General features: G+C 42.2%; 2 protein-coding genes across 4 annotated transcripts; both read right to left on the bottom strand.

Moving 5' to 3' along the window:
- Positions 1-256: 256 nt before the first annotated feature.
- Positions 257-3,508, bottom strand: LOC103979907 (universal stress protein A-like protein). The gene is made up of 4 exons (XM_009396163.3): positions 3,203-3,508; positions 2,981-3,072; positions 1,620-1,738; positions 257-467 (listed from the first exon to the last, which is right to left on the bottom strand). The coding sequence occupies exons 1-4, from the start codon at positions 3,393-3,395 to the stop codon at positions 395-397; spliced, it is 477 nt and encodes a 158-aa protein (XP_009394438.2). The 5' UTR covers positions 3,396-3,508; the 3' UTR covers positions 257-394.
- A 449-nt stretch (positions 3,509-3,957) lies between these two features.
- On the bottom strand, positions 3,958-14,317 carry LOC103979909 (LEAF RUST 10 DISEASE-RESISTANCE LOCUS RECEPTOR-LIKE PROTEIN KINASE-like 1.2). Of its 3 annotated transcripts, none has more exons than XM_065143556.1 (4): positions 13,405-14,317; positions 6,222-6,266; positions 5,267-5,527; positions 3,958-5,148 (listed from the first exon to the last, which is right to left on the bottom strand). In XM_065143556.1, the coding sequence occupies exons 1-4, from the start codon at positions 14,273-14,275 to the stop codon at positions 4,214-4,216; spliced, it is 2,112 nt and encodes a 703-aa protein (XP_064999628.1). In that variant the 5' UTR covers positions 14,276-14,317; the 3' UTR covers positions 3,958-4,213. The 3 variants fall into 3 exon arrangements, with proteins under 3 accessions (XP_064999628.1, XP_064999629.1, XP_064999630.1); XM_065143557.1 differs by lacking the exon at positions 13,405-14,317 and adding an exon at positions 10,076-11,346; XM_065143558.1 differs by lacking the exon at positions 13,405-14,317 and adding an exon at positions 8,778-10,056.
- Positions 14,318-14,341: the final 24 nt, after the last annotated feature.

The raw sequence follows: 14,341 nt of genomic DNA, 5'->3' as shown, positions 1-14,341 counted from the left end.
CTCGTGGGGGGAACGAGAGCAAATCTTGTGCACACCAACATCCTTGAATCCCTCGTGGGTGGAATTAAAGATACATGGTTTACATTTGTTTTCGTCAAAACGCTGACCGGATTAGCTTTACATTTTGATGCCATCAGTGGGTGGAATTCGGATGGAGTGAAGGAACCTTTGCTAGCGTCATCCATGACCGCAAAAAATCAATCTCATCTAAGTCTCATCGAAACGAAAGAACACCAGCAAAGGAATATTCGCGAGGTATCACAAGAAGAGGACTTATTTAACACGGTTATATTGTCTTGTGAAACATCCAGGTAGAGGGTATAATAAAGACATTAACATCATCTGCTAACACATGGTAGTATACTTGGAAGATTGAAAGAAGAGACTCACGCGCTCACTTCTTCACGACGAGGACGGGGCACTTGGCATGATGCACACAGTAGTTGCTGACACTCCCTAGAAAAGCCCTGTTCCATCATACACGATTGGACGATAAATGCTGAGATGTAACTTCTTGGATAATAGCGGTGAAATAGCATAGAAAGATGAATAGGAATCTCTAAGCAAAATAAAGACTACAGATATAATGAACCCTAAACCGAAGTTCACATGTTCACTTGTGTCTGAAAGGATTTCAAGCAGAAGTAAAATTACGAACTTAAGTCATAAGTCGAACAGAATTGTTGAGAGATTATTTGTCTTTGGTTTTGGATTTTGCATGTGTAAGTAGCATGTCCGCTTCGGGAAGGATCATATAGAATAATTAGAGCTGGAAGGGGCAAATTCCTAGTTAGATGAAGGTCAATTTGAAGCTCATCCTGACACTCCTGACATGAATTGTCAATTGTCATACATGCTCGATGACAGGTTAAATGACATTCACAAACAATTTTCCGTTTCCATTAAGAAATTGTGGCTGTTGTCCTCATCATGGCAAGTTACAAATTTGCTAATATTTAAAGTCTGTAAAACATGGCCATTCGTCCACAAATCTTGATCTTATAGATAGCATGCAAATGTTAACTACCATCTAGATCTGGAATACAGATTGTGAAAGTTGGACAACTCAAGGGATAATGCTATAGAAATTGAATTATCCAAGATTTCAATTCATTTAAGCATGGACAATCAGATGAAGTTCTTAAGGGGCATTAGTCTACTGCTAGGGTAGTCGTTCATGAGGCAAATGAAAGTATAGCCTTGAAAAACACAGCATCCTGATTCCTGAGCAACTTGTATTAGTTCACCTCAACCAACAAAAGTAGGCTGAAGTATTACAGAACAGTTTAGAATTCTTTAGTTCCACCTTATTAAGAAGGAACCAACCTTTTTTGTCTGTGATACTTCTCTATCTGTCTATAATATTAATATAAATTTCTTGTGTTGTCCAAAATATATTTGATGAGTAAAGCAGTTCACACGGCGGCTATACCAATCTCTTTCATACTGCTTTGAACAGCATGAAGGATACGACCAATGGATTTGTACAATTTAAGAAAAGGAGAATTAGAGAATGCTCATCTACAGATATTAATTTCAAAGTATGGCCTACTATCAAGATAGATGCAAGAGACAAAAAATATACAAGGAAAAGAATTGAAGGGAATGAGAGTGCACACCTCTGTAAGGCTCCTTTACCATGGCTTCCCACAACAAGCAAGTTGACATTCAACTTTTTGACTGCTTCACATATGGCTTCTTTTGGATCTCCTACCTCTGTAATTGTTTCTGCAACCACCTGAGATGCAAGAAAATGTCACTAGAACATTTTCCAGTATGAGAATGACTGCCTGTGTTAAGGGCATGCTCAAAGTATGTGCTACAAAAGATGTTGACATTCTTATAATATATTAGCATTAATGATGATGTATAAATGAACTATGAGATATATGACTATGGAATAGACAATGTGATATTGTTCACATAATAATGAATTTAACTTCAGCTTATATATTCTCGTTCCTGTAGCACATAAGACTTAAAAAGAAGACCAAGTTAATTGGACGAATAAGGCACAGATGTGGCTCTTGCACAAATAGGTAATGCTTTGGGATGAATAACATAAAAAAAGTATCTCACAACTCATTACAAAAAGAACCACTAAGAAAATTTTCGTCTTCATACCCTATGAATGCAAGGTCTGCAAAATTTGAGAGTGAGATTGACCATCAGTAAGATAGGGATCAAGATCAGGATCAAACTCAGCTTCAGCCAGCCCTATTTCCAGATGAGGCATGAGTTGGATAACAATGCGGTGTTCCAATCAACAAGTTTTGTGGCCTATTTTGACCCATAAATCAGACACATATGAGAGGACAAGTTGCAGATAGAATTCAGAATACAACTAGAAGATGAAGGAATCCTAGATCTAGTGGGAGGGTTCAACCTTCTACAAGTCGGGAAAGTTAGGATTAATCATAGGGCAGCAGCCCTAAGTCAAGTTGTGCTTGATTGTGGCCAGGGCTACCTATTGATCCAGTACAATAATCTGACCATGTACCTGATGCATAGACAAGCATAAATTCCTACAGGATAATGTGTGTTATATTGGAAAATTGACTCTCCCAAAAATATAAATGCAAACCCTAAAGCTAATGTTTTTTAAAACCTAGCATTGCTTCAGTTGTCAGTAACTTGTCAAAATCTGAAATTGTTTAACTTATGTCCACGAGCTTTAGAGTAATTTGGGAGAGGGAATGCAAGTATCAAAGATCAAATCAAAATGCCATTAGTAGGAATATCAAATGAAAGAAAATTAAGTATGCATCATTTTAATACAAATCTAGAATTGGGCTAAGAAAAGGACGAACATACTGACCACAAGCCTTCAATTGGTAGAGAGAATGCAAGTAAGAAAGACCAAATCAAAATGTCATTAGTAGGATCATCAAGTGAACGAAAATTAAGCATGCATCATTTTAATACAGTCTAAAGCTGAGCTAAGACAAGGACGGATATATAGAGAGACTAGCGGTCATACCCCGTACTGAGCACAGATCTCCGTCGCCTTCTCTAGGAGAGCAAGCGAAACCTGCTTCTGTTGCTGCTGCACCGATTGGATCAACTCCATAGCTAAGGAAAGAAAACCACAAAGACAACAGATCAGAAACATTTCATCGAACACCTGACAAGCGACAAATGGACTGAAAACAACCGGTCGAATTAGTTTTAGAGAGAAAGCATCGAGATCTGATTGACGTACGAGGGGAGCCGAGGGAGGCGGCAGTCAGGTAGGCGAAGTCGGTGAGGGGCTGGACCGTGAATATGATGAGGGGCAAGGAGGAGAGGGACTCGCGGAGGTTGGCGAGCACCCACTCGAGGGCGTGGTGGCTGCACTCGCTCTCGTCGATGGCCACCATCATCCTCTTCGGCTTGCCGCCGCCACCTTCCGCCATCGTCACCGTCTTCTTCTTTCTCGAACTATGTTCGGTGCACGGGAGGAGAAGCTGACGCAAAAGAAGGGAATCCGACAACACACAAAACGAAAGCGTGTCAGTTTCCAGACCACGTTTCCATCTAAAACATTATTGTGACGATGATATATCAAATTTTATTACTAAAAATTAGGATTTAAAACCTCAATTGATATATTTTTTATATATTAAATATTAATCTAATTATGATGTACCAAACACTCTTATCAAAGGTTGAATATTCGAAACATCATTCGATATATTTACATCTTAATTGTTGGTCTGATAGTGATACATCAAATCGATTCATGCTGCCAATGATTCCAAATTTCTTGTCAAACAAAAAATAATTACATTCACAAATCTTTTCTTCTGAAGTTAATAAATATGCACAGGATCAAACCTAAAATAACTGAACAAATTTTGATGATTATATCTTCTCATCAAGAAAAAGAAGCAACCTAGAAATCAGGCCATGGTTGAGAAACTCATAATGAAACTTCACAGCTCTAACAATTCCAGACTTCCAAGATTAGATCTCAGCTTCCTACTGAATTAAAGCTATAATTAATAGAGAAAATAGAAGCTCTTACACTAAGAAGCTTACTGTAACAGCATGCTCACAGGAGCTGCATGAAAATATGTGAAACAAAGATCAGAAATCTTTTCTGCTATGTACATTTCCTCAATCAAACTCATTAGAGAAACCTGGACCTTGAAAATAGAAGGTTATATATGCTGACAGTGGGCATTTTGATTGCCCTGTGCAAATTTAAAGAAGAAACAACATAATCTTACTATCATTCACTAGCTTGCGGTGTCGTAGACCTACTGGTCCACCTGTTCATGACCGAATCAGGAGAGAATGGTTCGGTATTCTTCAGCAACTCAGCATCATCGCGACTCTCAGCAACACCATGTTCCTTCTTCTCTGGTCTGTTCCCATCGCTCTCTATTGCTTGCAACACCTCGAGGACCTCCTTTATGGGTGGCCTCATGTCCCCATCTGATTGCAAACACCTGAATGCCACTTCTGCCACCATGGTGATCATCTTCCTTGTAACCTCATCCGATTGATACCCTAGGGCAGCGTCCACCAATTGCTCGAGTTCGCCTCTCTGGATTCTGGTTATTGCCATGTTTGCCAAATTGATCTCGCTCCGGTTCCGAGTCATGTCGACAGCAGGCTTGGAGGTTATAAGTTCGAATAGTACAACTCCAAAGCTGTAAACATCACTCTTGTCGGTGAGCTGGAAGCACTGATGGTACTCAGGGTCCAAGTATCCTGGTGTGCCCTGTGGAGCAGTAGAGATATGTGTGACATCCTTGGGGATGAGACGTGAAAGCCCAAAATCTGCAACTTTGACATGAAAGTTGCTATCAAGTAAAATGTTATTAGTTTTGACATCTCGGTGTATGACTGGTGGGTTGACTGCATGGAGGTAGGCAAGTGCATCAGCTGTCTCAATGGCAATTCTCAGACGCATTGGCCATGTGAGGATGCACTGACTTGCCGGGGAACCATGGAGGTGATGCGCCAAAGTGCCATTTGACACAAACTCGTACACGAGAAGGAGCTCCCGACTTTGGTGAGACGTGCAGCCATAGAGGATAACAAGTCTCTGATGACGGAGACGTGATAGGATCTGTATCTCATTCATGAACTGTTCAACCCGCCTGTAGTTGTTCTCGTATAGTCGCTTGACTGCAACAGTACGTCCATCTTGAAGCTTACCTGAAGAAAAGAAGCCATGTGATCTAACGATCGATTCAACCAGTGTATGTAAAGAATAGGACGGCATATGGATCGTTAGTTGATCTAAAATTAGTTTGAAACACCTATTCTTCAGCACCTTTATAAACAGTGCAAAAGCCTCCATCACCAAGTTTATCAGAGGCATCAAACTTGTTGGTGGCCTCCTCTAGTTCAGCATACGAGAAGACATGAGTCTGCAAAAGGGCACTGTCCATTTCAGGATCCATCAAGGATGGCTTCAAAGTGGCACTTTGAGAAAGGGATTTGGAGGATGGGGGGAATTGCCGCTTCTTTTTGTGCCTGTAGAAGCGATAACAAGTGCAAAGTAGGAGAAAGACACAAGTTGCTGCAGAAACACCTGTTGTCAAGGTAAAAAACAGAGAAGTAAGCCACATAAAACTGTAGGAACTACACAGCAAATAATTATAGTACAGGATTGGAGTACTGAAACTTCTGCATATTATAACAATTTCCTGAAGTAACTTAAAGTTGAGTAATTCTTTGGTTTCCAGATATGTTTTCTTTTAGTGAGATGAATCTTTCAGGGAAAATATATTAATTTGATTACCGGATATCTCTATAGGCTTTTGCTTCCTTTTTTTTTTTCCCCTTGTATTTTTGAGTCCGGTCAATCGTCAGATTGTGCTGATAGTCAAAGGAGATGAACAATGATGAAAAGAACAGGAGAAACATGACATGTATATTAATATCATTTTTGGTGCAGCATCGATTCTCTATAGGACTTAACTTGGGAAATGACTATTCAAGCAGGAAAAACTAGTTTTTTTCAAACATTAAGTTGACATGTCCTACTGAAATTATAAACCTGGATTTTATCAATGCCCATAAGGCAGCAAATCTTAAGACCACACGAATTAACAAACAAATTCAGTATCATGTTTCGTAGATTGCAAATTCATTGAATCAAGCAAAAGTTACTTTCTCAACTCAGCAATAAAAACTAAGAAGCATGTATTTTGCGTGAAAAAATTGGAACAGAAAGAATGTGGAAACTGTTTAAACTGATGGAAGAATAGAGAAAAGTTCTTTACCTATTATGATCCCCTTTATCTTTGCCTTCAGATGACCAACATGTGCTGTAGCATGGGAAAACAATTTCCTTGAGATCATTGAAAATTATAACCTTGATTAAGCAGCATGTAAAAAACAATGTAAAGGAATAATGTTCACATAATCTATTTCTTCATAACCCTATCAGCAAACCTTTTTTTCTAAGCCACTATATTGATGTGAAAATTTCATTATTGGTAAACTAAATTCAACTGTAATATTTTCAATTATCAGTGAGAGAAGCAACTTGGTTAGTATTAGTCTTTCTCCCGCTGCCATGCCGTGCAACATGTATCTCCACAAAAGCTTATTTATTTTAATTTGTTCCTGGCCGTTATTTGACAACTGTGCAACTATGAGAAGCTGATAGAAAGCAGACCTTACACCTTGTTTTCTATCAGATGACACAACTTCCAGTAAAATCACTGGTGTCAGTACAAAACAGAAAGCATATATACAATGTTTATAAAATATACTAAAAAAAGATCATTATTTTGACTGAGTGGAATTTTTGATTTAGTTTAAAAAACCATGGCTAAATCTATCTACCTGCAAGCCAAAAGCAAATTGCTGGGTTAAGTAGAAGATTAATATTAGTATGAGGAACAAGGGCTGTGATTATCATGAGAGATAAGAACTGTGAAATAAGGGAAAGCAATGTAAGATTTCTAAGAGTAAGAACACAGATCAGGATCACACGTGCTGTATGCCTCTTCATGAAGCAAAATATTGAAGGATACAAGGGTATTTGGTCCATGCATTAAATGGAATGAAGTTTTTTTATTTGCCACATTAATATATTGTGGTTCAGAAAGAAAGGGCAACTGATTGAATGTGAATTCGCAAGACTGCAAGTGAAAACTTGAGCATAGGATATTCATACAAAAATTCAATTAGGCAGTAGTAAGGGAAAGAATGCAGTCGGCTTCAGTAACTAGTCCTTCAAAATTCTTCCAATGCAAAAGACCAACAAAGGAAAGCAGTTTTAGCTAATACAGATGTACACAAACAAAAGCAGACAAATTCTCTATGTGGAAACCCCATTGATGGAGGAAAAAACTATTGATGTCTACGAGCTTGGATGGTTAAGGCAGTAGAATTCCTTTTAATGAATCACTAGGTTGAATCCCCTTGGGTGCATAGTTTCTGTTTCTTCCATTCCTCAGCGGTCGATGATTGTTCCCATGTGTGGCCTGATTCCATCAAGTGTGTGATGTACAAAAAAAAAGGAGGAAGGAATACCTAGAGATAAGTTATCAGAGTGATGACTTATGAACAACATAGCTTCCAATATTACAATTTACCACCTTACATTGTAGTCTTAACTCTTAAGTTAATACTGATTCATGCAAGTTATGAAAATTAGTGTGCTCTTGGATAGGAGGAAGTAATTCATGAGGCTGGCTTCAGATTATCAGCAAAAACTGAAATCAAATGGAAGAAGATAAAGAAAACAGAAAACTGTTTAAACAAGGCACAGGAAACAGTAATTAAAAAAGATCCTCTAGGTTAGTTACCATATCAGATTCTTTACAAGGCATATGCTCATCTAATATCAAAGGAGGTTCTAAAAATATGGTCAAAACTTTGAAATTAGATTTCTTAGTCTCAATGGCATTCTAATCAGCATACTACCATAATTCAATCACTTAATAATTTGATATGTTTGATAATGAATTCTTTTTAGATTAGACAGACCAGTGAAATAAATCTCTCGCAGTTAATCTGTTCATCAGAAGAAATAGTTTTCAAAGTCATCGAACTCAATTATGGGTGTTAGAATAACATAGTCTTGAAAGCAACCAAAGAATGGGCGTAAAATCTTAAAATAAAAAGATAGCAACACAAGACACAATAGAGAGCTCAAATCACTGAAGAGTGTTTTTTATTTGCAGTATATTAAAATAAAAATGCCTTTAGAGACAGGAGAAAATCTCTACATGGGTGATGAGCAGGGATGCATGACAACGACATAAAAGAGAAGCAAGAGCTTTTTCATGAATACACATTCAGGAGGAACTAATATAAGGACTACGCATCAACCTGTTGTACTAATCTAAGCAACCATGCTGTGCTCTGTTCAATCCAAAAAAACAGACGAGGGAAGATAAAATTATCAGATTGTACTCTCTAAATGCTACTCTTTGGCTGAATCACACGAATGCAAAATATACGACTTAAAGGTTAGAGGTTAATCAAATAAGGACTCCAGTACTGATGAAGAAATAACATGATACCTATAAATTGACCGACTCGCATCCAAAAGGTAATCGGCAATCAGCCAAAGACAATAGGCAGAATCTTGGAGCATAATAGCTGCTGAAACCTGAGAACTCTCAGGAAAACATGTTTCCTAATACTAATCCTGGAGCTACATGAGCCGACCCGAAGCTATGAAACCCAAATTCTTATCTGCTAAATTCTGGTGAAAAGGTAGCGTCTCATGCTTCAAGATCTCCCATTCACAACACTCTTAATTATTAAGAACCATAAAAAAAATCAATGAAGTTATGTTTCTCTTAATTCCTAGTACTTACTGCAGCTACCGGAACGAACTCCATCAGGGCAGATGCACATGAACCTCCCCATGGTATCATTGAAGCCGCATCTGCCGCCGCCGGCCGTGCACTCAGTACAATCCGGTGAAGCCCAATCCAACAACCACCCTCTCCTCAGAAGCGCAGCAGCGTCACCGTTGCTCGCATTGAAATACTCCACTACCGGCACGATATCAAGCACACAACCAAGGCTAGCCAAGTCTAGTCGGGTCGACATGTTGTACTCGCCGCCGAAGTAGGCCAAATTTCGAGCACAAGCTATGCTTTCATATCCCCAGAGTTCATTCGAGCAATTGAGGAGGAAGTAGATGTTCCTGTTAAGGGAGCTGATGCTAAAAGGATAGATGCTAGAGTCGAAACCAAAATTTTCATAGGGCAAGGGGCACGAATCATCAAAGAACTCGACGGCGGTGAGGAGGACCGACTGGTTGTCGTAGAAGATGTTTAGGGCGTAAAACTTGTGGCCGAGGATCTCAAGAACGGGGCTGTAGCTGCCGTTGCCGCAGATGATCATGAAAGGAGGGAAGCCGCAGTAGGATGGTTGCTGCCCTCTGAGCCAGAACGGGTAGCTCACGTTCACCCCATTCCCGCAGCTCCTCGGCTCACAGTCCGCCATTGTTGGGGCCACGGCGGAGACCCAGGCCGCCTTCTTTCCCACCAACATGAGCAGCAAAGAGAAGACGCAGAGGGGTTCTTTAAGTCTCATTAGGGTTTTAGGATCCATCTAAGGGGAAGCGGAGGGGGAGGAAGAAGAGATGCAGAGCCTGCGGAGACGTGCTGCAACCGTCTACAAGAGTGTGGGAATGCACCGTCCCAATTTGAGTCGGCTTTCTCACTCACCGGTCCGGTTCAACCCAAATCCACTTGAGTCCCAACGCGATCCGGCAACTGAACCGGATTATGCGGCTACTTATGCACCACGAAATCATCATGGTTTGCGTGCTTGGACCGTTGACGCGACATCAAGTCAGATAATGGTGAGATGAACGGCACAAGAAACCGAAGGATTTGAATGTGGAACACAATCCGATAAAATTGATGCGAATACACATACATGTGCAGCCATTTTGGGAAGAGCCATCCATCTCGTAGGCTGTGGGATTAATGGCGGGCGAAAATTTCTAGTCACGTTAGAGCTCAAAAGACATTAAAATGTCTTTTGAGCTTCAAAATGTCATCAACCCTAATCTGATTTCCCAATTCCGAAGCTGAATTAAAGACATGAAACGTCATGTAATACTAGAATTATACCCAAGCAGAGGTTTCCGAACGCGCACCTTTATTAGAAGGATAACATGTTCCAAGGGTTGAATTATGTGGGCAGAAGCAGGTGTGGCTCTCCGGAGAGAGCCCGGCAAACCCGCAGCGCCCACCTGACTCGACGCAGTCACGACACCACCCCTCCCCTGCCTCCCAACGCAGCGAGAACCCCCCCTTCACTGCGTCGCTAAAGCTCCGCTTCCCGGACCCGATCTCGACCGCCGCTGCTTGGTGTATGGGCACCACTACCATCGAGCTGCAGTTTCCAAGGATCTCTATGTGGGTCTCACCGGTAAGCTGGTAATACCCGTGACGACCCCCGGCGCCGCCCGGCGCGCAACCCATATCATGCATGTCGGGAATCAGAGGTGAGAGGGTGGTGCAGTTGACGAACACCGTGACGTTCACGTCCCGGTCGCTGTAGCTGTACATCGAGAAGTCGAGGCTGGTGTTTTGGTACGGCTGAGGGCACGACTGGTTGACGAAGGGTGGGTCGACGACGGTAATGAGGCGGTTCAAGTAATCTATATTCTTGACGACGTATCCCTTGCCGTCGATCTCGATCGTCATGGAAGTATTGTTCTTGCTGCAAGCGACATAGTATTCCGGGTAGCCACAGTAGTCGGCACGTCCGTCGACGCGAAACGGGTAGCTGATGTTGATCTTAGTGCCTCCGCAAGAGTATGTGTAGGGAGCACAATCCGCATACCGATAGTAGCTCTCCGAGGAAGAAGGTGGAGTCGATGACAGGGCGAGGAGTAAAAGGATAGATGGAATAGGAGATCTTAAGCCTGGATGCATTTGGCTCTTGCCACAGAGATCGGAGGAAGCAAGAGGAGGTGGAGACGTGGAGTACAGCGTTCTTCGGCTTTAGCTAAAGTGGCCTTCCCAACAAGGAAGACGGCGTGTCTTTGGGTCTTCGGAAGGTAGCACGAAAGTGGCTTTTGGAAATTTGGCGAGGTCGGTGCTGTCTCTTCCACCTTTGACCGGGCAGTGATGGGATTGCTTTCCGCGTGATGCGACTTGGAGATCAAAACATGACGTCCGATACGAGAAGAGATCACTGATTCGATTCTTCGTCCCTGCACATGGGACCGATGATTCTTGTAGAGACTAAACCTGGGTGGTAGCGGAGACCTTGACGCCATTATTGGCTTGAACTCTTAAGGCTGAGGTCAGTCAAAGAATTGAATGCCTTTAAAGAAGGCACCAATGGTCCGCGGACGTGAAGAAGAAGGGTGTGGCTGTCTCCGTTGTTTGACCAAAGACAGTGGAAGTCCTCTTCATGCTCAAATGTATAGTATAGTATAGCTGGCAAAGAACTCGTTTTCGTCTTCGTCGTCGTAATCTGTCTTTCTAGAACATTTTTGGCTATTATTAGTCCAATTATGGATAGGATTCAAGTTATAGATGCATATTGCTTGTTTTCATCTTTGATAAGAGGTGCGATGGTGCGAGCTATCAGCATTGTTTCGGTTCTCTATAGCCATAACCACCATAAGTTAGCTCGATCATGGTGCATGATTTGATGATTTGTCATCATTACTTAATGATTGATTTTTGTATGAGTCGATCAAGGAACCAAATCATCAACATCCAAGGAGATTGCAATCTCGGTGATCTACTATGTTATATATCTAATATGAGGGTCTAACACTTGAGCATTCCAATAGCACGTTATACCTATTGTATATCTTGTTAGTCCGATATGACAATCAAATCATCATCATATAGAGATGTCATTATGCTAATAAGAAGGATCACTCGAACTAACTGTTATCCCATAACTACAACGTTCAACTATTTAGTGCATTACTTCATGACTAATGATGGTCGACCATTTTACACAATTATTTCATAAGTTTACTCATCAATCCAATTGTGTTCTTGATCCTATTCGAGAAAATATACTCTATTACGTTCTCAAATCATTTGAATCTCTACTAATTTATTAGGTATATTTATAATTGATAGGGTATATTCTAGTATTGCTCCCGAGGCCATAGTCAGCAAACATGCCAGCGTGAACGTGTAGCCTCGAGGTTGAGATGGAGTATCACGTCGGATGTGTCACCTCGAACTCGAGAGGACGATCGCCTCTTCTCATGTTGTTCGAAACCGCATGAGACAACATAGTACGATACAAAGCCGCTCTAGAAAACTCAAAACGATACTGTGTGGTGTCATTCCGTGCAGGTCGATCGGCGCTCGCACAGAGGTACAAATCGATCGCCCGAGGAGTCGGCCACCATTATCAGATCACGTACGATCGACCCTCACTCGTAGGTATAAAAGCCTCATAACCGGTATTAGGTAGGGGGATCCTTGGCTTCCAAAAAAAACTCTACTCGATATTGACTTAACCTTCGGATGGATCGAGTCAGAAAATCCATCTCTTGACCTAGTCTTGTGTGTAGGACCCCAACAATGAAGTAGGACACTCTCCGAGAGAGAAGACCATACTCGGGAAACAAGACTCAAACTCAATCCGATCCGACAAAGGTTCCCATCTAGTAACCAGTCGCATAGATGATCCTATACGTCGAGGGTTGGACCAAGCCATGCTGACACCTCGATCGCGGTTTGCGAGTCGATTAACAATAACTTATTTTTTTTATAAGAGCATCTACTGAATCCTCCATTTTCTCGACATCGAACTTGTAAGAAGCTCAAGTAACGAACTCACATTAGATCTAAATCCCCGACGCATCATATCACCGAAATCTGACTTATCAAATGCACTGAAATCCTAAGCAACTAGAAATAGGTTTGTAAAGTTAGCTTCCACCCTAATAACGTTGCTCTAAAGTCAAATAGGCTATTTCTGATTTTAAACGAAAACTAAAAGGACAGCCGTCGATTGTGAGTGAGTAAGCACTAAAGTCAAATTAAAAGTCAAGAAAGCAAAGGAGGATAGCTAAAAGTGGCGAATAAAGCCTGGCGACCCAACTTTTATCCCACCTCGCAACAGCTTTCCGCTCACTCACAAAGTGGGGTGTGGGGTCCGCCGCAAAAACCTCCTGCTGCTAATGATACCAAGTGGGTAAGTGGCCTGTCTCGTCCTAATTTTTTATGTCTGGCCAAGTCAAAAGCAGTGCATGGAAGACGAGTCAGAGGGCATCTTCCTCCGTAACTCCACGAAACACTTACTTCAACAGAGGATGTGACAGGCCACCATTCCCGTTCTAATCTCTAGATCAGGAGTGAGAGGACCATGCAATGAAATTGACCGAGTCTAATTAGTTGAGCTACGGAAGGTGGTAATGTAGTGAAGAAATACTGAAATAGATCGAGCAGTGGCAGTAGAAAAGAGCGAGTAAATACGAAGATATACTGACTGACATACCTGCACAATGGGGATGAAATGTCTTTACTCCATCCGAGCAGAAGCAGGTGAAATTCCAGGTGGAGTTAATCGTGCGGTTGAACCCACACCGCCCACCGGAGTGCTCGCAGCTGCCGCAGTCGCCGGAGGTCACGTTTGGCCAGCTCAAATTGAATCCACTCTGCAACACCCCTCCGTATCGGGTACGTAAGTCGTCTTTGATATAAGCCAGCAGCACGTCCTGCAGGACGGGCACGACGACGACGGCGCGGCACGTCCGAGGAAGACGGTGATAAGACTCCCTCATCGTTTCGGTCGTGAAGACATAGGACCAGTTTCCACCAGCAGAGCCGAGGCAGGGGATGTGTAGATCCAGTGGGCCGTCGATGCAGTCGAAGAAGAAGGTGAGGTTGACGTCGGAGGGAGCGTAGCGCAGAACTGAGTCGGGATCGAAGGTGAGGTTGTGATTTACTCGAGGGCACTCTTCACTGACGAAGACGATGTCGGTATCGGCGAGGGAGATGGTATGGGTTTTGTAGTCGATGTTGGTGACTGTGTAGTCGCCGGCGGGAAGGTGGATGATCGGGGTGTTGTTCCGGCAAATCAGCTCGAAGCCTTGGTAACCGCAGTGGGAGCGGAGGGAAGTGGAGTCGTCATGGACGAGCCAGAATGGGTAGGTGACGTTGGTGATGTTGCCACAGCTTGATATGGCTTCGCCGCAGGCAACGTTGGAAGGATGGCTGATGGCGGGAACGGAGAAAAGGAGGAGAAGAAAGAAAAAGGCTGAGATGGGAAGAGGAGGTGTGGGGAATTTGGAGTTCATGTTTGGGTTGGGGAAGGACGGAAGGGGGCGGTAGTGGTAAGAAGACCTTACCACTGTTGGGTTTTGCATGACCTACTTTCGAGTGCTTTGAGTAGATGGAACGAAGAATGGATCTTTCTTTGCTTACTTTTCTTG

Source organism: Musa acuminata, chromosome BXJ3-3, assembly GCF_036884655.1.
Source record: "Musa acuminata AAA Group cultivar baxijiao chromosome BXJ3-3, Cavendish_Baxijiao_AAA, whole genome shotgun sequence".
NCBI lineage: Eukaryota > Viridiplantae > Streptophyta > Magnoliopsida > Zingiberales > Musaceae > Musa > Musa acuminata.
This window is presented reverse-complemented; position numbering and strand designations above follow the sequence as displayed.